The sequence below is a fragment of the Xenopus laevis genome, chromosome 2S, assembly GCF_017654675.1.
Source record: "Xenopus laevis strain J_2021 chromosome 2S, Xenopus_laevis_v10.1, whole genome shotgun sequence".
NCBI classification, from domain to species: Eukaryota; Metazoa; Chordata; class Amphibia; order Anura; family Pipidae; genus Xenopus; species Xenopus laevis.
Window position 1 is genome coordinate 61,503,396 of NC_054374.1, and position 23,784 is coordinate 61,527,179.

The following is a 23,784-nucleotide window of genomic DNA, read 5'->3' on the forward strand; positions in this document are numbered from 1 at the left end:
GCCAACTGCCTTCCTCAATAGAGTTTCCTAAGGTTGAGGTACTGGAGGTAAAGGTTGAGGACGGTAAACAAAAAAAAAACAATTCATCTAGTAATGGCTGCTGACTTGGGCCCTTGTACCACAAGGTAAAATGCCAACAGTTAAAAATAAAACTGTAATTGTTATTGAGATGGCCATATTGGGACATAATACAGTGATACCCTATTATAATACAATCATACACAGAAGTCAGAGTCCAAACACCCCAAGCAAATGATATATAGTGAGTGGATACTAGCCTCCCTACCACAATATATACAGTGAGAAGCAGTGGATTCTTACATTGCAGAGTAATTTATATGAAGTAAAAGGCAAGGTGTCATAGAACCCCAAGCACATTATACACAGTGAAAGGCAATGACATCAAATAAACTGTATACAGTGATAGACAATGGGTTGCAGCACCGCAAAGTACTTTGCACTGAGAGGCTACTGTACTAACAGGAAGACTTAAGTTGAACATTGACAGACTAATAAAAAGGAGGTCCATGCAGGTCTTGTAGGTAACCTTGGGAAGTGATGCTTCACACCTATTTTTCAGTTGTTTACATATTCAATATTATAATTAAACAGTACAGGGACACACAATACTATCTAATAGACCCCCCTCCCTTCTCAATCTTCTTCAAGGGGGCCCTCTTGGTGTAGCAGGTTTCCAGCCCAGTATCAGTTAGCCCTGCTAACAACCTAACTAATCTTGACCGTGGCACTGTGGCCCTGAGTGAACAAGTGGCACCCTGGTGCTAACCTCTGCATTCAGCTGCTCAGTTAAATCACTAACCTAACACCAATTGTCCTATCTAAATAATCCTGATGAAACAGCTTTTACACTGTGCATTTCTATGAGGTAGGAATTCTCAGGAATCCTTATTGCGAAATAAAAAGACTGGGTCAAATATCATCTCCCTTATAAGAGCCTTCCATTAGGGATTCCCTGACCTATGCTGCCATCTAGTGAAAGGAAGAGGTAATAACTTGTGTAAAATATATTAACCCGATTAAATGCTTCTCTGGAAAGAATAATCAGTCCCACAATGAAATAGTGATTTGTTCTTTCTTCTGCTCTGTATATTCCACCTACGTCCTATCCTTGCCTGCCACTTTCCAAGTCAATGATGAGATGAAAGTAGCACCTTATGAGGTTCGAAAAAGTAGAGATAATTTTACAAATCTTATTTGTCTGGTATCATGATAACTGAGAAGATGTTAAAAACTGTCCAAAGTATCCCAGAATATACAATACTTAGGTACACAAGAATGCACACAAACCACTGGGCAAATTCAGTGTGTGGTATTGATGATATGATTTTACCTCTTAGTTATATATTTACAATATATGTTGACACATACCTGCAGAATGTATAAACAAATTTAAGTGTATGTTTATAGTACAAGTATACAATTTATATTTTTAAAGGGTACATATATCTACCCATATAACAATATAAACAATGTAAAATGTGAATTCTCTTCTGGGTACTAATTCACTAGGTGCAAGTTAGGGCCGGCACACTCACAATTTGTGTGATCCATATATACATATTCATGTCACATGTGGCATATTCCGTGTTTTTCAGTTAAATGGATGGTTCACCGTTACCACTATGTTTGTATAATTATTAAGTTACTAGGCAAACAAATAATATCCACCCTTTTTCACTCTAAATAAGCCTTTATTTTTGCTTGTGAGTGCTCGCTCAATTTGCAGCACTGTTCCTTTATATTAAGTGTGTAGGTGGAGGCAAATTTCACATAGGAGCATCATTGAATCATATATCAGCCTCTCTTGCCCTTTAGTTGATCCAGATTGGTTATTAGTCAAATAAATGGCAAGGCACTATATTTAGCTTATGATAACTCACATTATCAGCAGATGCTTCACAACATAGAAATTGCGATAATACCATATTTGCAATGAATCAAAGTGTTATGTTGAAGAAATACAATATTCACATTTATGAACTGAATTTTAAAATGTTACATTTTAACTTATTTTAACATTTTTATTTAACACAAACAAACAATACTGCATTTTTGCACACAGTCTGATGCTAATTATTAAAGGAGAACTAAACCCCCCCATTAAGAAAAGTCCCTACCTACTACCCTAGGTAGTTGCCCCTCCCTGCTTTCCTCCACAGTTAGTTATACCTGAAAAAAGAGTTTGCTCATGTAACTGTGCAATGTAAGTACAGCGGAGCTCATGGGCGCCATCTTCAAGATCTCCGGTCTTATGTAAGTGAGAGCCGTATTGGCGCTTGCACAGTAGAGGATCTTCTTATTGGCGGGGGGGGGTTAGTTCTCCTTTAAACAATAGTGGCATAGGATGATGTTGCCAACTGTGTTTCCAACTACCAACTTGGTTCTCAAAATGATGATGCTCTTTATGTTAAGGCTTATCTCTCTACCAAACAGTTTTACAACTGTTTATCTTTTATGTGAGGTAACAATCCTAGGCATGGACAATCAGGAGGGTGAGCCAGTCCATCAGATAAAATTACCTGCTTGCTAGTTTATGTATAACCTAAGCAGTGCCTTGCATTTAAGGGAAATAAAAATGCTCCAGCGGACAAACTGATTATGAATCAACTTTTTAAAGTAACAGCAGCAGGGAGAGATTATAGGCAACAACATATGACCTTTACTTTGTTTGCCAACAACCTACGTTCAAGGCGGTTGGCAAAAGGGTTAACAGAATGATACAGTATATTGTGGGGTGGAACAGGCAAAGGTTAGCTAAAAGCAGACGGAAAAAATGAGGTGGAGCAGCTGAGGTGCAAATATATAGAGGAATGAGTAGGATAAAGGAACAGTAACAGCAGAAAATGAAAGTGCCCTAAAGTAAATATGAAAATATAATGAACTGTTGTGCTGCACTGGTAAAACTGGTGTCTTTGCTTAAGAAACTCTACTATAGTTTATATAAACAAGCTGCTGTGTAGCCATGGGGGCAGCCATTCAAAGCTGAAAAGGGAGAAAAGGCACAAGAAACACAGCAGATAACAGATAAGCTCTGTAGAATGCAATGGAATTCTGTTATCTACTGTATATCCTGAGCCCCATGGCTATGCAGCAGCTTGTTTATATAAACTATAGTTGTTTTTCTGAAGCAAACATACCCCTTTTGCCAGTGCAGGGCACCAGTACATTATATTGTTTTTCCATTAAAACACTTGAATTTTTTGGTGTTACTGTTCCTTTAAGAAAGAAGTAAAGTTTAACTAAAGAAGAAGGCTAGAACGGTTGTACATTATGTTTTGGTCTTCTGTACCAGCCCAAGGCAACTACATCCCTTAGCAGTAAAGATCTGTGTCTCCAAAGATGCCCCAGTATCTCCCCATCTTCTTTTCTGCTGAATCGCTGCACATACTCTGTGCTGCTGTCCGTTATTGAGCTTAGGGACCCAATCACGATATACAGTATAAAAAACGTTATAAAAAGCCATTGATGGTCAGGGCCCCTTATAAGTTTTTTTAAAAATTGGTGGTTAGGGCACCCCTACAAGTTAAAAAAAATAATTTGTGACCAGGGCCCCCCTATAAGTTAAAAAAAACATTGGCGCCAGGGCTCCCCATAAAAATTTTTTTTAAACATTGGTGCCAGGGCCCTCCATAAAAGTTTTTTTTTAAAAAAAAAACATTAGCGCCAGAGAATATTTTGTTAAAGAAACATTGGTGGCAGGGGCCTATAGAGTATTAAAATAATACATTAGTGGACAGTGGTTTAATTAAATAAAAAAACACACACACATTGGTGTTCAGTAGAACTGAATTTGTGGCTTCAGGACTTCAACTTTGGCTCCTTCAGTGACTCTGGGTCTTTTCGCAGGTTCGGGACTTCATCTTCGTCTCCATTCAGGGCTTTGGGTCTTTCCCGAGTCGGCTGTTGGCAATTTTGGCTCTTTGGGACTACAGCAGATACAGCATAGCTTTAGCGCAGTGAAGGGGGCCCTGCTATTTCGAAAAGTGCAGCACAGCCAGGCCCTTTTGGGTTGTACCCCCTGTGTACTTAATATAAGGCTGCTTAGTAATTAAAAGAGATAATCACCATTAGGGATGCACCGAATCCACTATTTTGGATTCGGCCAAACCACCCAATTCCTTTGCGAAAGATTCGTCCGAATACCGAACCGCATTTGCATATGCAAATTAGGGGCGAGAAGGGGAAAACATTGCATCTTGCATCAGAATTTAATAATCAGCCTTATAGCATCAACTTATATTACAGGCCAACCTCATTTTCTGCTTGATAATTTGCAACAATTCTCAGTTGTTCAGAGCCCACTGAGCATGTGAGTGTCACAGACACTTTCCAAGATGGTGATCCCCTGTGACAAGTTTGAAGTCCTGGATCATTGCTGCTATTGAGAAGCTCAAACTTTAGGCTGGTGCAATAAGTGCGGTCCAAAAAATATGACATTTTTGGCCATATTCATTTCTAGGGTTTAGTTTTTCTTTAATAGAGACTGTAGGTGGTAAATCAGTAGAGAAGTGAGTGTGTGTGCTTTATTGCAGATGTCCTGGAGAAGACAGCAAAAGACAAAATAACACCCAATATCTACTTATAACATCCAATAATGTGATAATACACACAGCTATAGATACACAAACGTTATTATTATTAACATGTATTTATATAGCGCCAACATATTGCGTAGCACTGTAAAGTGAATGTGATTATACAACTACATCGTTGTTAGATCCTTACACACAGTTGCCTTTACTAAAACTGTCGGCTTGCTGTACACACACAAAATGCATTCACACTGTAAAATAAACACCCTTGACGTATTCACAATCTGCCCGACTAAAGCAGCTGCTTCCTCATGAGGGAATTCTCAGCTCGGGTTCTCTAATTTAACAGTTCCAGTTAAGCAGGAAGCTTCTTACGAAGAGGAGGCGTGGCTGCAGCTTTAAAGCAGTTTGCTGAGACAAAAACGCTCTGGGACAGTTCATTTTTTGTTGAAGGGGTGGCTAACCTCAAGCTGTAAATGTGTTGCAGGTTTTTAATGGTACTCTAAAGAAATGTTCAAATTTAGAAAAAAAAATTAATGAAAATGGCAAAGAAATAGCCTTTATTTATAAAGTACAAAGTCCAGGGGATGACAAGTGCCCTCCCCCCTTGCCCTATCTATAGTTGCTAATATATTACAATTGACTTGCCCTCTTGTGGCCATCTTTTGCAAGTTCACCAGAAACAACTCTGCGCTGCCCTGACATACTGTACGAGGACTGTAATTCCAATCTGTCGTGGTGACGCAGCACGTCGCAGTGACGCTCAATCTCTCCAAGGCAGCTGTCATTCCGGGAGCTGACAAGATTTTCTATTTGCGCCTACGTTATAGGACTAAAGGAACTTTCATTATGTCTTTGCCAGAAGCAGTGACTACAGATGAACCTGCAGCCGCAGAGAAATTTTTATTCATGGCCCCTGTCAGCAAGACTCCCAAGAAGGTAAAAATGTCCTTAGCTTCTGCGTTATGTTGTACGTGTTACTCTGATATGATTGTGTAAGGCTTTCTTCTGTAACCTAACTTGCACCAGCACCAGTACCACTTTCATCTCTCCTTTATTTATCTTGCTTTCTTTTATGGTGCTGTTTTTCCTGCCAATTTCCCCCTTTCTCATAAACATTACATTCTCTTTATTTTGTGGTACATTTACTGTGTGTTAAATGTTTTTTTTTTTTTTTACTACCTGTATTCTATTTATTATTGCTTTATAAAACAGACTGCTTGCTGCAACAATATTTTTAAAGTTATCTAGCCAAATATATAGATTTATGTAAGGTGATCAATTATGCCTGCAGCTGACCAACATATACACACAGACATTTATTACCATCATTTTACATTTATATGAACCACTTCCAGTGTTGGACTGGCCATCCGGGATACAAGGAAAACTCCCGGGTGGGTCCAGGTGTCAGTGGGCTCTTTTGCTTCTGTTGGGGAAGAATCCAAAGACCAGAGATCACTTGAGGTGAAAGGGTTAACCAAGTTTATTATATATATATATATATATATATATATATATATATATATATATATATATATATATATATATAAAAACATACACAAGCTACGTGGATCCTGTACGCAAGAGAGACAGAACCAGGAACAAAGGATTGACCAGACATTATATACCCTCTGGTAAACTAACCTTCAAGGGTTATAAGGGAATAACTGTTGTTGTGGTGCTCAGAGTCTCCTTGGCACAAGAATACATAAACAATACATAATAACTGATAAGAATCCATTCAGATGTTACACAGCCTTAGGGTAACCTTGAAACAATTTCTCAAAGGGCCTCATGGACACTCTGAAACTGTCCAGTCCACTAAGGGGGGCAGGAATATGCGGGTAAAGTGTGGCCTGCACAACTTTTCCTCCACACTTCTAACTATGTGGCCAATTTCATGGTCATTCCTTATTTCTTTATGGGAAAAATGCTTAATAATGGAAGAATAGACTAAGTAAATGTAAAAGTCTAGGAGAATAAAGAGGTTGAGTGAAGAGAGGAGGAATAATAGTTTGGAAAGTGGGCCCATGGTCTAAGGTTTTCTGCTGGACCCCTGGCATCACAGTTTGACACTGACCACTTCCATTGAAGCAGTATGAGGCTACTTCTGCCATAGGAAATAGACATTTATAGCTTACCATTTCTATATTCCTCATATTGTATAACAAAAGCTAATTTCTTTTTAAAATATAATAAACCGTCATCATTCCCCACCTAAGAGATAATTGAAAAGCAGGAATTGTTTCTGGCCTCTATTCCAATGCTGCACTTGTGCTTTGCACCTTACAGGACATTATTGGTTGCAATCCAGTACTTTATTAGTAAGTATTGCAGTAATAAATGTAATACACAGAAAACAGAAAAAAAGAAGTGAGAAGTCTTAAAAGAAAAAGAGATGTAAGTTTGTATAGCATGCTGTTAAATTTATACCAAAGACTTAGCATGTAAATAAAAGAGGTAGGCATTGGGGGGCGTGGTTAACTAGCAATGTGAGCAGACGTCTTCTAACTTAGCTCCGCTGATAGCCTACTAATTCCGGCAAGATATCCTGAATTGTGTGTCATGCAACCTACCAATCGACTCAACTAACATCACTGAAATCAGCAGATGGGCAAAAAAAAGCAAATAGTCGCTGAATCTTCAGATATCAGAGCACATCTCCGCAACGCTGTGAGGCCCGCCAAGATGGCGGAACTACGCAGCGCAGCTGCCCTGAGGGAAAAACACGCTACCTCCTCTCAGCCAGCCACCCGATGGTGCTTCAAGGGGACACTTGACTGTTGATGACACAGAGTCGGGGGCTACATCATCCTCAAACCCCAATTTGTCACAAGCAGCAGACCCCCAGGGCGCAACAGAACAACCTCAACATAATGATCTTACCCTGGCGGAGGTAGTAACAGTCCTTAAAACTACTATACAGGCCTGCCATATGGCCACAATGGCAAAGGTTGAGGAACTGAGGGTGGACTTTGCGATACTTCGGCAAGACTTACAAAAAGTGAGAGAACGTACCACCGAAACGGAGAGGAGGGTAAGCGACTTGGAGGATCTATGCATAGAACAACTGCGTCATAGACTCAACGCTGCGGAAGCCAAATCTGATGATCTGGAGAATCGACTCCAGAGCAACAATATCAGGATAGTGGGGTTTGCAGAAAGAGCTGAAGGCCCAGACGCTACTATGTTTCTGGAAACATGGCTCAAGGAGGAGTTCGGATCGGAGGCCTTCTCCAATGCCTTCATCATTGAACGGGCACATCGCATCCCAAGTAAACCACCACCTCCTGGGGCCACTCCGCGGCCTATCATTGCACAGTTCCTGAATTTCAGAGACACAAACGCCGCACTTGCATCCACCCGTCGCAAAGGGGAAATAAGGTTTGAGAATGCAATCTCTTTATACCCTGATTTCTCTAATGACCTACGCAAGCAACGACAACAATTCACAGCTGTTAAAAGGCGATTAAGGGAATCAGGCCTACAGTACGCCATGTTGTACACAGCCAAACTCAGGATTTCAGAAGATGGGAGCAGTCACTTCTTTACTACCCCCACTGAGGTATCCAAATGGCTAGATCAACAACTACAGCCTCGCAGTATGCCTTCAAATCATACAACAATTTTGATTAACCAGCAATTCAACAGCGAGTTATAGAAGTATGCAACAATGCTATTAAACAGTTATAAACAGCGAAAGTTGTGCTAATGCACTATGGACTTAGCAAGGCTTTTAATCCTTTGTAGCTTCGTGGACCCACTTAAGCCAGGAGTTTTTGAGTGGCAAATCATGTGGGTTTTTCCCAAAGGACACTGCCACCTTTCTTCTATATCATGCAAGAAGGGCCATAGCCATAAAATGGAAAGATGAGAGTCCTCTCACGCTCAGTTATTGGATAAGCCTGGTGGAACAAACACTGCCATCAATGTCATTGTGCTTGGGGCAGGCAAAGGGGCATCTGCTTTTGATGTCTCGGTCTATGGAGTAAAAGTGACACGTTCCTGTTAAATCCTCGAATGTGTCACTATCCGTTTAAACAATTGTGGGAGTGCAGCGGGCTTCAGTCCAGTTTATAATATATAAATATAGATCATTTGATTTAACACTTAGTTTTATCTAGTAAGAGTAGTCAAAGGGTTCAAATGTTCACAAGCACGAGGCTCCTAGTTCTGTCATAACAATTATGTGTCTCAGATCTCTTTTAATATTTGTCTTTGGAATTTGGCACACAGGCCAATTTTGAGTTTCTCCTCGGCCAAGAATTTTGTAGCTCAGCATGACGAAGACTAAACACTAAAAATGTGGCCATCCCCAGCAAGTGCCAACCACTTTCTAGTGACAGGCAGTTATATCTCAAAAATAAAGCACTGGCCATTTTTGAACGAAAAGGGCATCAGGTCAGGGTAAGTAAAATAAAAGTAACGCCAGCTGGTGATACATTAGATTACATTAGCACTGGATACATTAGCCCCTCAGTATCAGCTGGGCCCTCAAATATGTGTGTGGAGGAAGAGACAGGTGTTGCAAAACTATCTCAGCTGCACAAACCATATTATGGATTCTTTGAGTTATTGAACCAATGACATATTTTAAGTACACAAACTAAAGTACTCTTGTAGTATTTTTGAGGTACAGTTGTCACAGTAATACAATTGGAGAACATATCACCTGCTGACATTCCTCTCTGAGGACAGACTTTTGAGGGATCCCACTTTACCTCTGTGACATCCTTGAGCGAACTTGGATGCCTTCAGTAGAACCTCCAGGGAAATCCTCTAACCTAAATCCCTATGCACTTTGATGCCTGTAGTAAAAGGAAGTATCATATGGGAAATATACCACTGATCTATCATGCTATATGTTGGAGCTTAGAAGTGCTCTTTTTAGCTGGCCTGCCTATCTTCATACCACATTAACCAGGTATCTGTTCTATGACTTCACAAAGATCTCACCTCGCTTAGGGCCTTTTTATTTATTTATTGTGGCCTTGCTGTCCTTGGCTGTCCAGCAGACATACACCTTCCTTAGCAGGTCTAAGCCAAAGAGGAGGAGAGCTTGGCTTCCAGTCAAATATTAAACTATAACAGGAAGTGGCCAACTTCCACTGGAGCCAATACAGAACATATTCTGCCCAGTTATCCAGGTTACAGGTGTCAGGACTTCCAAAAATAAAAATTAATAGAGGATTTCCCAACACAGGAAGGGATTTCCAAGCCAGTAGGGGATTAAATCATAAAAACAAATTCCACCGGAGAGCGCTGTCAGTGCAATTAGGTTTTTATATATAAAGATGCATGGCACTATATGTTTCACATCACTAGGATCCTTCATCTCGGACAGTAGGAGATTAAACCCTAAGGGCCCCTACATAAACATATACTAAACCTAGACAAACTGAATTGGCAAAAAACTGTGGTCTTAAATTGGCGTTCCCTGCAGGCACAGATGGACATTTAAATGTATTATTACAGTGAAATACGAATTCTGCTACAGTGAAATACGAATTCTGCAATATGGACTTGTTTTTGTCTGAAAGACAGAAAAAGGTATGTAAAATTTCTCTCAGATCAGGTTCTAAGTATCTCTATAAAGTTGTACTCTACTGAATAAGAGTTTCTTTTTTATTGCATTATAATGTTTAACCTTAATTTTTCTGATTGCTGATGGTTTAACACCAGAACAGCTTAAGCTCCATTAGATATGGAATGACTATGAAATAGGACAAATGGTTAGAAGCAAGAGGGCCCACCGACCCCTTGGCCCACCGACCCCTGGGCCCATCTGGAGTTTTCCTGGTATCCCAGGATCCCAGTCTGACACTGCTGTGTGGTCTTCCTGGTAGGTAAATTACACATTAGGAGCGTGCTGTGGTTTATTGGCAATCTGTTATGTCTGACGTGCCATCCCATTCTCCACTATAAGCCTGTGACCAATTATACATGCAACATGGTTTACTATGTTCTCTCACCCTTCTCTCTGGTTTATGTTCTACAGACTCACTTATTCCTGAGGTAACTTTGTTTTAGTTTAGCATAGTGCAGGTTGTTCAAAGTTATAGAATCCATGCATACAATGCAGGTGCACCTTCTTTTGTATAGCTGCTGTAGTTTGCATAGAATTCCCAGAAACACTGCCCATATCAATTTTTTTTGTTAAAAATCCTCAATAAATTACTGTTTCGATCTGTCCCTTTGGGTCCTGTATCCTTTGATTTCAAATCTGCAAGCTCACTTCTTTTCTGTATGTTAAAACAGATCCAGTTCGCTGATGACATGCAGGAGTTTAGCAAGTTTCGTACCAAAACTGGTCGCAGATCACTATCGCGCTCTATTTCTCAGTCATCCACAGACAGCTACAGCTCTGGTATTTAATCTTTCTTTCTATTACAGCAGATCTGAGTAACAATTTGACCTTTAGCTTGCCAGAGATCTTAGAATGTACAGCTCTGACTGTATCAGCACCACAGATTCTAATGGGGGTCATTTATCAACACTGGCCAAATTTGACCATGAACAGTAACCCATGGCAACCATTCAAATTGCTGCATTTATTGCTGTAGCTACAGTTGGCTGAAGAAAGCCAATCACTCACTGATTCCTATAGTTTACTGCCTTGGAGCAAAAAAAGTTTCCAGTTTTGTTAATATGAATCCATCATCATTCACACACAAAGGCTAGGGAGCACCACAGTTGCAAGGCACAGGTGAGCCCTGTACTAACCACAAGACCATAACAAGCATTAAGTACAGGACTGTCTTGTTCCCATGAGCACTGCTCTCTGCATCTTTTGCTGGCTTTTTAAATGTGTAGTACACACCTGTTGCCCAAGGTAAACATACCTCCCAACTGTCCCTTTTACTGCGGATAATCCCGATTTTGACAGCTCAGACAGCATTCCTGGATTTTTATTAACATGTCCAGAGTTTCTCTTTGATCTCCTGCACTGAAGCGAGAAAACATAGGCAGTTTCTGAAACTTTACTAAATTAGAGGCATTTTGGCAGACAGCCCAGAATACTCAGTGCCTTCACTTAGATACAATTGTAACAATTTAAGATACAAAGGTACAATTGTAACTATTTTTAAAATAAGCAGGTCTCTTGAGAGAACTGTGACTCACATCTTAAAGGACAATTTCACCTTTATTAGCAACACTGTTATAACACAAAACATGGCCCTAAAACCCCCAGAAATGTATTCATACTTTAATAACCTGCCATATTTTGTAAAATAGACATGGTAATCAGGGGTCCAAAATTTCACCACACTATGGAGCACATTTACTATGGGTCAAATATCGAGGGTTAATTAACCCTCGATATTCGACCATCGAAGTTAAATCCTTCGAATATCGAAGTCGAATGATTTACCACAATTCGTTCGTTCGATCAAACGATCGAAGGAAAAAACGTTCGATCGAACGATTAAATCCTTCGAATCGAACGAATCTAAGGATTTTAATCCATTGATCGAACGATTTTCCTTCGATCACAAATTGCCTAGAAAGCCCATGGGAACCTTCCCCATAGGCTAACATTGGTGCTCGGTAGGTTTTAGGTGGCGAAGTAGGTGGTCGAAGTTTTTTTTAAAGAGACAGTACTTCGACTATCGAATGGTCGAATAGTCGAACGATTTTTAGTTCGAATCGTTCGATTCAAAGTCGTAGTCGAAGGTCGAAGTAGCCAAAAAAATACTTCGAAATTCAAGTATTTTTCCTTCTAATCCTTCACTTGAGCTAAGTAAATGTGCCCCTATGTGTGATGACTATTATTGTCCCTCTTTACATGATTCAAATATTTGTAGGTATGTTGTAAATGTTCTGGGCTTGACTGTATTGATTACACCCTTCTGGTCTTACTTGCCACAAATTTCATATAAGAGGCAGAATTTTTTAAAAATACAGAATGGAATATGTTGTAATATTCAGGTATAAAAAGTGGCAGAAATTGAGAATACACCCTGTGTTCCATCGGCCATAAAACATAATAAATAAAAGTGTAGATATTATCTACAAGCATCTATCAAAAAAATCCTTATATTTTCACTGTGCCTTGAATAAAACAGCTACTCTGTGAACACACCTATTTCAAGGTTTTTTTCCATTGCTGTTTATCAGTGGCTGTGTTTACACTAAACTTGCTGATATGTGGTTTTAAAGTTCATATTAGTGTATTACTACTGTCTCCTTAGTTCAAAGAAAAGTATCAGTGCTTATCACTGTGAACTAAACTGTCAGGTGTGAAAAGCAGTGAGTTTGACTTTACTTTATTATATAATTTCAAAAGCAAGTAATTATATTAAAAAATACAATTTTTCTTCCAACAGATTATATGCATAAAAAACACCTTTTTACATAAGTAGAAAACAAAGGTTTAGTTAAAGGAGAATATCCAGGACTCATGCTCTGGTTTGCTTACAACTTTACCTCCCCGGAGTATTTCTGTAGAAGCTCATTCAACACAATCTGCTTTCACTTCTTTTCTTCGGGCCCAGGCAAGTGCTTATGCAGTATAATGAAAAAGTCAGCTTTTGGGTCTAAGTTCAGTTTTTCACTATACTGCACATGTGCCTTCCCAGATCAGAATGAAGAGAAGGTGGAAGAAGCCTAAAAGATGGTGACAATCAGTTTCTACAAAAGCTTCATCAGTGAACAGTAGCACTGGCCTGGGGTATCAGGTATGTGATTACTATCACTGTGGGGGGGGGGTGCACACCCCCCCCCAATGATTATGCATTTAATTCTTCTTTAAGAATCTCTTCATACTACTGAATTCTACATTTCAAGCTTTTGACCACACATCAAAGCCCTTCTTAAGGCTTTTTATACTTTCACTGATATTTATAAAGCAAAAAAAACATGTACATGATAATAAATACTACTGAAGTGAAACAACTCCAAAAACACCATATTATGATTACACCTTTAACATGGTAAAAAATGTATCTGTAAATGTAATGTTGAGTTCAATAAAACAGAATAAATATAAAATCCTTAGATATTTTCATGTCAAATATTTTCTTTCTTTCCCTATTTTTGTTAGTGGCTTCTTATACAGATAGTTCAGATGATGAGATGTCTCCAAGAGACAAGCAGCAAATCACCTCAAAAGGTAGTGGTGACTTCTGTGTCAAAAACATTAAACAGGCTGATTTTGGCAGACGGGAAATTGACATTGCAGAACAAGGTTGGTACCGCTTTTAAATAACTGGCATGTTTTGTTTTTTTTTTTGTTTTTGCAAGCAGTAGTTCTGGTCCAGACCAAATGGCATCTTACTGAATAAGCATGGGTGTGTAAACCAGCATGGGTAGACATTGGAAATTCAGAAACTGACTCAGTATATTTCCAGTATATAATTTGGATACATAAAACTCTCCAGTCATTTTAACTCCTGGAATGAAATAACACACCATCAGCTATTATTTTACAGTATAACCCTACAGCACCATTATTCTCTAACCCAAATTTAGACATTAATGTCCACTTTTCAGTTGCTTCCTGACTGTACCATATTCCAGAAATAAGCAACAGAATCAGAAGTATTCCTATATCAGCAAATAATTAAATGCTAAATCTCTTCACAGTGAACTCAATTTGCCTTCCTCCACACAAATGAGAAAATGTTCTTAAAATATCCAGTAACCAAACATCTACTTAAGCATTGTGTTTCAACATGATCACACATGGTTTACCCTGATGGAAATTAGCTATATTAAAAATCGGACCAAACAATAACACATTGATATGGATAAGGCAGGTTGTCCCCAAGCAATAGAACAAATCAGCCACAGTGCAATCAATATGCCCAAGAAACATTATACAAACCACTTCGCTAATGGTATATGGTTTCTGCAATGCAGCTTGGTATCCTCATGGCTTTGTGCTTTAAGGGATGCAGCGCACAATGATTCTGGTGCAATTATACCAACTTATCTATTTGATACTAGGGGTTAATCTATATAAATCCCCCACTGAGGAGCTCCTAAATACAATTAAAGAATCACAGCTTCAACCCACATTATAGAAAAGGCATGGTTGTGTTCAAGGTTACCTGTGGGTGATGTATGTATAACTTTTTTTATAAAGCGCTTCTAGGATATGTAGCACTGTACAGTAGAAACAGTGAAAACAACAATATAATGCATAATACTAAAATATAAAACAATTAAGTAAGAGATGCATTAGGATAAAATCCCTGCTCAGTAGAGCTTACAATTTAAGTGGGCGAATAACATACAGGCACAAATAAGCACAAAATGCACAAAAGTTTGGACCTTTAAGTTCCAGGACTGGGTGGGTAATATTCTAGTGCTCCAGAAAGTAGAATCTGAGCTTGTTTTTGAAGGGGGTTCAGAGAGTGTTTCTGGGACAGAATTCCAGAGGTAAGGAGCAGCAGAATTTTAAAACAAGAGATAGCAGTGGGTATAGATGCTGTGAAAAGACATAGGCTTTGAGAGGAACGGAGGAAATGGCCAGGAACTTACTGTGAGACATATAAATTCCACAGCTCAGAATTAGAATAAATTAGCATTCTGCCATGCTTTTTCCCACAATGCAGTGTTTTTCCTAGAATTCTAGCATGATTGCAGGTGCAAAGGGTTTTTGAATTTGCATGTGATTTTCCATAGTTTACAAATCTGGATGTGCACTTGCCTGTCTGACGTTATTTCCAGTTTGCCATGCAAGTGACGTGTGCATCCTATTCTTTTTCCATAACTGTGCTATGACAATTTACTCAGGGTGCTGTGGAAGCTACTACCTGGTCAGGAGGCGGTGGTAAGTCCAGAGTTTCCTTGCATCAATAGTTGCAGCAGCTCCTGATTTAGGGACAGAAGGCAGGAAGGACTGGACAGCACAGAGTGCAACAAAACAGAAGTGTGAAGAGTGCATTTTGATGCAAGTACCTTTAATGAAAGTGGCTTTTATGTGCAACTGCAGGAAAAAGAGCAAGTTGCCAACTGCGCTTGCAGTCATAAATGAGCTCTAACGTCTATGTCTGAATAGCTCTACCTGTATCACTAATATTTAATGTTTGATCAACATAATTATCTTGTTTTATAACTGTTATAATATTTACTAATATGGTATATGTTGATTTGGGTAAATTGTATACAATATGTCTAAAACATTACTGCATAAGAGTTACCCTCATGCCATGGGATTCCGGGTCCCTGGCAGTGGCGGAACTACCGGGGGAGCCAGGGCCCGCACCCCCTCAGGGCCCCCCGGCAGTCCGTGCGCCACTAACAAATGCGGCCAAATGCGGCCGTACGGAGGGGGCGGGGCCCGGCTGCGCGTCACGCACCAGGGCCCGCCCCCTCTAGGATCGCTACTGGACCCTGGACATCTTACACATTGAAAATATGCCCACAACTGAGCTTAATGTTGTCAAAAACTAGCTGGCAGACATTATATATATCTAAAATCAAAATAAAAAGTTATTTTAAAAAAACAGGCATAAATTCTATGTTACTATTAATAGCTTGAAAAAAAAGCTGCAGTGTTCTAAATAAATACTTCCTGTTTGACATTTCCAGAAATGATGGCTCTAATCTCTCTGAGGAAAAGAGCACAGGGAGAGAAACCACTATTAGGAGCAAAGATCGTGGGTTGCACACACATTACTGCACAAACAGGGGTGAGTGTAAACTGTTTTCATAATACTGTTGTCTTTAACTCAAATTTCCCATACAGTGGAAAACAATATAAATATATATATATATATATATATATATATATATATATATATATATATATATACACACACACACATACAGTCATAATATGTGTGTGTGTGCGTTACCATATCCATAAGCATTCAGTAAATAGAATACTCACATTATATATCAACCTGTAATTATAAGTATCAAGATCAAGCTGCTGTATGCGGTAGGTGACTTGGGATCTAGATTTATGTGCTTATGTGATGGATACAGTTGCTACAAAGATGATGAACATGAAGTCAGTTCCACAGAGACGAGCAAAATATTTGCAGAAGTGCATTTTCTTTAGTAACTTATGTTTAAGGGGAGCTATTGCAAAACTGAAAATTTAATATAAGCTTACTCATACTGAAATAAGAAACTTTTTTCACTTAAAAAATCTGCATTGTTTCTGAAATAATCAAGTTTATATTCACTATTCCTCTCTCAGCATCTGTTTCTCTTCATTTTGTCTTCATGCAGCAGTTGGGTGTCAGATGAATGATCCAATATATCTTATAGGGGGCTTCCTTCCTAGCAGATGTATTAGAGCTCACTCAAATAACTGATTCCAGTACAAACATAATCTACCAAATAACTGCCTGTTGCAAAAATCCTGAATGTGGAGAAACATGATTTCTGGTGATTTTAATAGGGTGAGCTCTAATACATCTTCTAGGCAAAAGGAGCCCCCTATAAGATATATTGGAACATCTGAATTCCTTAATACCTTTTTATTTTAAAGGGATACTGTCATGGAAAAAAAATCAAAATGAATCAGTTAATAGTGCTGCTCCAGCAGAATTCTGCACCAAAATCCATTTCTCAAAAGAGCAAACAGATTTTTTTATATTCAATTTTGAAATCTGACATGGGGCTAGATATATTGTCAATTTCCCAGCTGCCCCAAGTCATGTGACTTGTGCTCTGATAAACTTCAATCACTCTTTACTGCTGTACTGCAAGTTAGAGTGATATCACCCCCCTCCCTTTTCCCCCCCAGCAGCCAAACAAAAGAATAATGGGAAGGTACCCAGATAGCAGCTCCCTAACACAAGATAACAGCTGCCTGGTAGATCTAACAACAACACTCAATAGTAAAACCCATGTACCACTGAGACACATTCAGTTACATCGAGAAAGAAAAACAGCAGCCTGCCAGAAAGCATTTCTCTCCTAAAGTGCAGGCACAAGTTACATGACATGGGGCAGCTGGGAAATTGACAATATGACTAGCCCCAGGGCAGATTTCAAAATTGAATATAAAAAAATCTGTTTGCTCTTTTGAGAAATGGATTTCAGTGCAGAATTCTGCTGGAGTAGCACTATTAACTGATTCATTTCTTTAGCTTGTTTGGGTTTCCCAAGCTTTTAGGTAACAAGCTTTTTGGTTTTTAAACCTGATCATTGAAAATCCCACATATATGTAAAATAAAAAATTATAAACATAGTGACTGAATTCACTGTGGGGTGCTAACATATTGCCACTAGTTAATTTAATGTTCCCTGTCCTTTAAATATGTTAATGTTTTTTTTTCGTGGCATATTGTTAACATGCCCTGTTAGTGATAAAGTAATCCATGTATTTCTGTTGCTGGGTTATTATTGCTGGGATTGTGGCAGGGATTATTCTAATCTTATAGTATTTGCTTATTTTATCATCAGGTTTTGATAGAAACACTGTGTGCTTTGGGTGCTCAGTGCCGGTGGTCTGCTTGCAACATATTTTCCACTCAGAATGAGGTAGCTGCAGCTTTGGCCGAGTCAGGTAAAGTATTTGGTCAAGTTCTATAAATAAAACTGCTTAATTGTACTCAATTTTCTTCTACAGTGGGCATATTTTTAAGATTTTTTAATTAAATTAAAAAAAAAGTAATGGAATAAATTGCGTTTTGAAATTTTTTTCTTTGATGGTAGTTGTAAGAGGTACTATAGTATAAACTCTGAATTTACAGTCTGCATTTTACATTTTTCTAGAATTTACACCAGTTTGTTGTGGAACCAGCAGTACCAGTACATTTTAGTATTTGCCATTGCAGGATTTTTTTTTCACTTTGTTAAAGAGTATCTTACAAGCCATTTAGTGTCACTGAACATGCCCCCTGCCCCACTCACAACTAGGTTCGCCTGGGCGGTAAAAATGATGGTCGATCCCAATGTTATTAATAGGGAAAAAAGATAAATATATAGGAGGGCCGGTATATTTTTCCAGAAAAGGTGGCAAACCTACCCTGTCACTTCTTCCCTCAACAGTACTGTGGCCTTGTAGCTACTCCTAAACTACAGAGCTTTTCAGTGGTGTTGGCAACAGCCATTGTTGTCTGCATCACTTCAGTTCCCAACCTGAATGTCAGAGATAAGGGACCAGGAGCATGTCCACTGGATCAGGCCTACTGCTTGACTTCCAGTGTGTATGTTAGATGCTTGTAAGGGGGCCAGGGAGGCTGAGCACTGGGGCTAAAATTAAAAATAATCATGAATTTAGAACCACTTTAAAAATATTTCTTTGTATCCCTTAAAACAGCTGCATATTTTGTAACATACAAAGGGGCAAATTTACTTACGTTGAAGTTGCGCCAGCATTGACTTTGCCGCTCTTCGCCAGGTGAAATTTCGCCAGGCCGCCGCTAATTCACTAAAATCCGAAGTTGCTCCCAAGGAGGCGAAAGGTAGCGAAGTTGCACTACCGTTAATTCGTCAAGCAAAACAAAGTTACGCTATTGATGCCTAATTTGCATATGGCGCCAAGTTGAAGTACAATGGACGTATCTGTAGCAGCAAATACATTAAACTACTCAAGCCTGGGAAAGCTTCAAAAGATGTGCCCACTGTATAGTTTAGGTGCCATATGTTAGGAAATGTAGGGGGGAAGGAGGGGGAATTTATGATCTTTTTCCGCCTATCACCCTTAAAAAAGTAAAAGACGCCAGAGTTTTTTGGGACTTGTCAACTTTTTTTGAAGCAAGCCCTATGTACTCTATTGCACTTAGCCTGGTCTGAGGTGGCGAAGGCAAGTCTGGCGCAAGAGGTAACGTTCAGTAAAATGCGCAAGTTAGTGAATTAGCGTAGTTACGTCCCTTTGCCATATCGCAACTTCGCCTGGCGCACCCGTTAGTAAATCGGCGAAGTGACGAAAGGTCACACTGACAAATTTTCGCTAGCGTTAGCCACTTCACCCTTAAGTAGATTTGCCCCTAAGTATGGTAATTCAAAGTATACTGGGCCCTGTGCTTATTTCCTTGCATATTTAAAGTTACATTTCTTAAAACATAGCTGGCTTTTTAATACCATTTCTTCCGGTCTCCTTAAAAACATAAAATCTAATGTAAAAATCCTTCTGTATATTAAGCATGTAGATGTTTCCACTAACTAGTGTTATCTAGTATTGCCATGTGATCAGCTGGTATTTTTTTGTGTAAAAACACAAAAGATGAATTTACTGAAGATTCTCATTTGCAGATGAAAAGCTGTTTGCCATTTTTAAAAGGGTGCATTCAGCTCCAGTGAGCATCAAGCATCAAGCATCTGGATAATTATTTTACTGAATTATGTTTTTCCAGTAGAGTATAGACTTGACTTAAGGTATACTGTCATGGGAGAAAAAATATTTTTCAAAATCAATCAGTTAATAGTGCTGCTCCATCAGAATTCTGCACTGAAATCCATTTCTCAAAAGAACAAGCAGATTTTTTTATATTAAATTTTGAAATCTGACATGGTGCTAGACATTTTGTCAATTTCCCAGCAGCCCCTGGTCATGTGACTTGTGCCTGCACTTTAGGAGAGAAATGCTTTTTGGCAGGCTGCTGGTTTTTCCTTCTCAATGTAACTGAATGCGTCTTAGTGAGACTATTTATTAAAAATTTACTATTGAGTGTTGTTCTTAGATCTACCAGGCAGCTGTTATCTTGTGTTAGGGAGCTGTTATCTGGTTACCTTCCCATTGTTCTTTTGTTTGGCTGCTGGGGGGGGGGAAGGGAGGGGGTGATATCACTCCGACTTGCAGTACAGCAGTAAAGAGTGATTGAAGTTTATCAGAGCACAAGTCACATGACTTGGGGCAGCTGGGAAATTGACAAAATGTCTAGCCCCATGTCAGATTTCAAAATTGAATATAAAAAAATCTGTTTGCTCTTTTGAGAAATGGATTTCAGTGCAGAATTCTGCTGGAGCAGCACTATTAACTGATTAATTTTGAAAAAAAAATTTTTTCCCATGACAGTATCCCTTTAAGATAAAGCCCTCACTGTCTGAGATTTTTTTTTTATTTTCCCAAGCAGCTGCTATCATGGTTAGTCTTGTAGTGGTTTATAGGACTTCCTGTATGTTTATTTAGGGTTACACTAAGGGAACAAAGGATAGTAGCAATAACAGCAGCATAAGCGGCTTAGATGGATAATGCTAGAAAAGACAAGTAAACTAGTGCCATGGTAACATGGTTATGGAGAATAAAAAATGAGGAAGCAACCTGGGTTTCTCCCTCTATTGGTCTGATCTTTCATTTGAAGGCTAACAGCCCCATATTTTGTGCACCTATTATAAAACAGAAAATACATTTGCAGGGTGTAAAGAACATGGGGAAAATATGTTACCTACAAACTATTTACCAATACACGTAGTCATTTGTGCCCACGATTATCCTAGAATTCTGGGGCAAAACTTTGTTTTATATGGGGAATAACATGGCGCTTTGCATCAATAATTAGTGCATTGAATGTAGTGGCAGTTCACTAAATGATTATTTTATTATTATTGCTTATTTGTTCTCTTTTTTTCTAAGGTGTTGCAATTTTTGCCTGGAAGGGAGAGTCAGAAGATGATTTTTGGTGGTGTATTGATCGTTGTGTGAACGCCGATAGTGGTTGGCAAGCTAATATGGTACAAAGGCGATCTTATTTCCCTTCTCCTTTTTGCTATCTCATGTATTCTCTCAAAACCTTTCATTCTTTAGTGCTCCCTCTAAGAGTCATCTCCAGGCTCCGATTGCTGGCTTCTTGTCCCCTAGATCCTGGATGATGGAGGTGATTTAACCCACTGGGTCTATAAGAAGTATCCTCATGTTTACACACAAATTCGTGGAATTGTGGAGGAGAGTGTAACAGGAGTGCACAGGTAAGGAGTGCTTATGTATATTTGATCCATAGAACCATAAATTATGGGTTCACAGATATGGACTTTGACATGCACAAATGTACCTGAAAGTCATGTTAGAAATTGTGGTCCTTTTGGTCTCCATTGAAGAGATTCTTGTGGCACAAGTACGTATACAAAAGAAGCTATAAATAATGACTGAAATAATGTATACCAGTGGATAGTACTTATGATTACTGGCACTCGGTTTTTGGGTGCAAGCAGTCTTCCAATCCTTTGGAGATTGTCTCATTGTATTTAACCATGACCTAAGTCGTGCTCCCTAGCCTCACCTTGTGGTAGACATAAGAATAGCACCCAAGCAGGAAAACCCAAGATTTTTCCTGGAAGGGAGGGGGTGATATCACCCTTGCAGTGTAGCAGTAAAGAGTGACTGAAGTTTATAAGAGCACAAGTCACATGGCTTGGGGGCACTTGGGAAATGGACATCATATCTAGACCCATGCCAAATTTCAAAATTAAATTTGCTTTTTTAAAAAATAGATTTCAGAACAGAATTACTATTAATGGATGAATTTGAAAAAAAACATGGTTTCTGCGACAGTATCCCTTTAATGATTCAATTGATTCCACTGTGCGCTAACAGCCCACAGCACATTCTGATAAACAGACATATTATTGTACTGAAACTGTTTCTAACAGTAAGGAAAGTGCTAACAAAAATATAATAAAAGAAACAAATGGAATCCCTTACACAGAGGCACTGCACCTCTAGTGCTCCATAGGCAATGCAGTCTACAAGATGTTCAAAGACTTCAAAATTTTGTGAAATAGAAAAATAACCACATGCTAAAATATGAAATCATTATCCATTGAAGGTTTGCCATAATTAATCATTCTGAGGTATTACTTATAATTAAGTTATAAACTGCATCCGGAAGCAATAGCTGTGCTCTGCACCTTTCACTTTTTTTTGCCTCCTGCTCATTGTCCACAGTTTTGTAATGGAGTCCTTATGTTTAATGCATGTCAGAAATTCATAATACAACCTAATTATCTGGTTATTGTTTAAAGAGTGAGATAGATAAACATCTCCGATAGAGCTGAATGTGCTGCTTGCCAAGACCTTTTAGAGGCCATTGAAAATCCGATTGCAGCTTTTTTTCCACTTTGGATACTGTTTCCTACATTTAAATGACCTCTCATATTTTATTTATTACTTATTTTTTTTTTTACTTCTTTCTCAGGCTGTATCAGCTCTCCAAGGCTGGTAAACTGTGCGTTCCTGCCATGAATGTAAATGACTCTGTTACTAAGCAGAAGTTTGATAATCTATACTGTTGCCGAGAATCCATATTGGATGGGTGAGATCTTTATGTTGGAGTCCCTGGTACCATAGCAAGCCATAAATATCAATCAACAATTCTAGGCCCTTTAAAGGAAAATTCAACCTGTAATAAAAAAAAATCCATCTTCTTTCTTCGGTCTTTTTGAAAGTTTTGGCACATGCTCAGTTGGAGTAAATTTCCAGTCCCGAACCACTTCGCATGCGCCAAAGGTCACGAAAATTTCTGAAAAATTTTCGGAAAATTTTTGTGACTTTCGACACATGCGCAGTTGTTCAGGACCGGAAATCTATTCCAACTGCGCATGCCCTGAAAATGCCATCAAGACATGAAGATTACCGGAGAAGAAGAAGATGGCTGCGGTGAACTCCGAGGCCAGAATCTGCACGGAGGTTTGAGAAAAAATTAGGGGCATTTGCCCGGAGGGGCAGGTAGGCTGGGGGGAGGAGGGAGGGGGGGTCTACCCAGGGTAGGGGGAGGGTTTTTTTTTATTACAGGTTGAATTCTCTCTGAGGCTGTTTAGAATATTTACAATAGCTTGTCGCCTACTATTCCAATGTGAGAAGATACATTTAAATAATTGCCACACTAACAAATCAGTGAGGTATTGTTTTTTTAAAAAAAAAGGTACAAAGTTAGTGGCTGGTATCTATATCTTTATTATTAAGGAAGCATTTACTGATCCTGTTTAAAAGCAAACACCTTATTGGTTGCTATGGTTTACTGCACCTGGGCAATACTGCCTTGTATTACATCTGGGGAAAGGTATTATAATAGCTTTGGGACTTATCACAATATTTTAAAAGAGACCAAATTATTTATGATGCAGAAAACAAAACCCCTTTAAAAGCATTTTACCTCCCCAAATTTTCATTACAAATTCTTTGTACTTGTTCATTAGGGATCTCACTAATGGGTATGCAAATAAACCTGGAACTCTTAGACACATGAAATTACAATTGAACGCAAGAAACACACATGACAGTATACTTGTATAAGCAGATTCAAAAATTAAAATTACAGGATGCAAGCCAAACAGATCTTCAGAAACCATTATTTAAGTTATTGTATTTTTATTACCATTTTGT

General features: G+C 38.9%; 1 protein-coding gene across 1 annotated transcript in view; it reads left to right on the forward strand.

The window, feature by feature from the left end:
* Positions 1 to 5,330: 5,330 nt before the first annotated feature.
* ahcyl1.S (adenosylhomocysteinase like 1 S homeolog) overlaps positions 5,331 to 23,784 on the forward strand; it is a gene marked incomplete at its 5' end in the record, with an annotated part of 28,720 nt that continues 10,266 nt past the window's right edge. Inside the window, 8 exon segments of the mRNA NM_001094347.1 lie at positions 5,331 to 5,492; positions 10,815 to 10,923; positions 13,600 to 13,743; positions 16,095 to 16,195; positions 17,925 to 18,027; positions 21,040 to 21,137; positions 21,265 to 21,371; positions 22,598 to 22,714. Of these exon segments, the coding sequence (NP_001087816.1) occupies positions 5,403 to 5,492; positions 10,815 to 10,923; positions 13,600 to 13,743; positions 16,095 to 16,195; positions 17,925 to 18,027; positions 21,040 to 21,137; positions 21,265 to 21,371; positions 22,598 to 22,714 (869 nt within the window).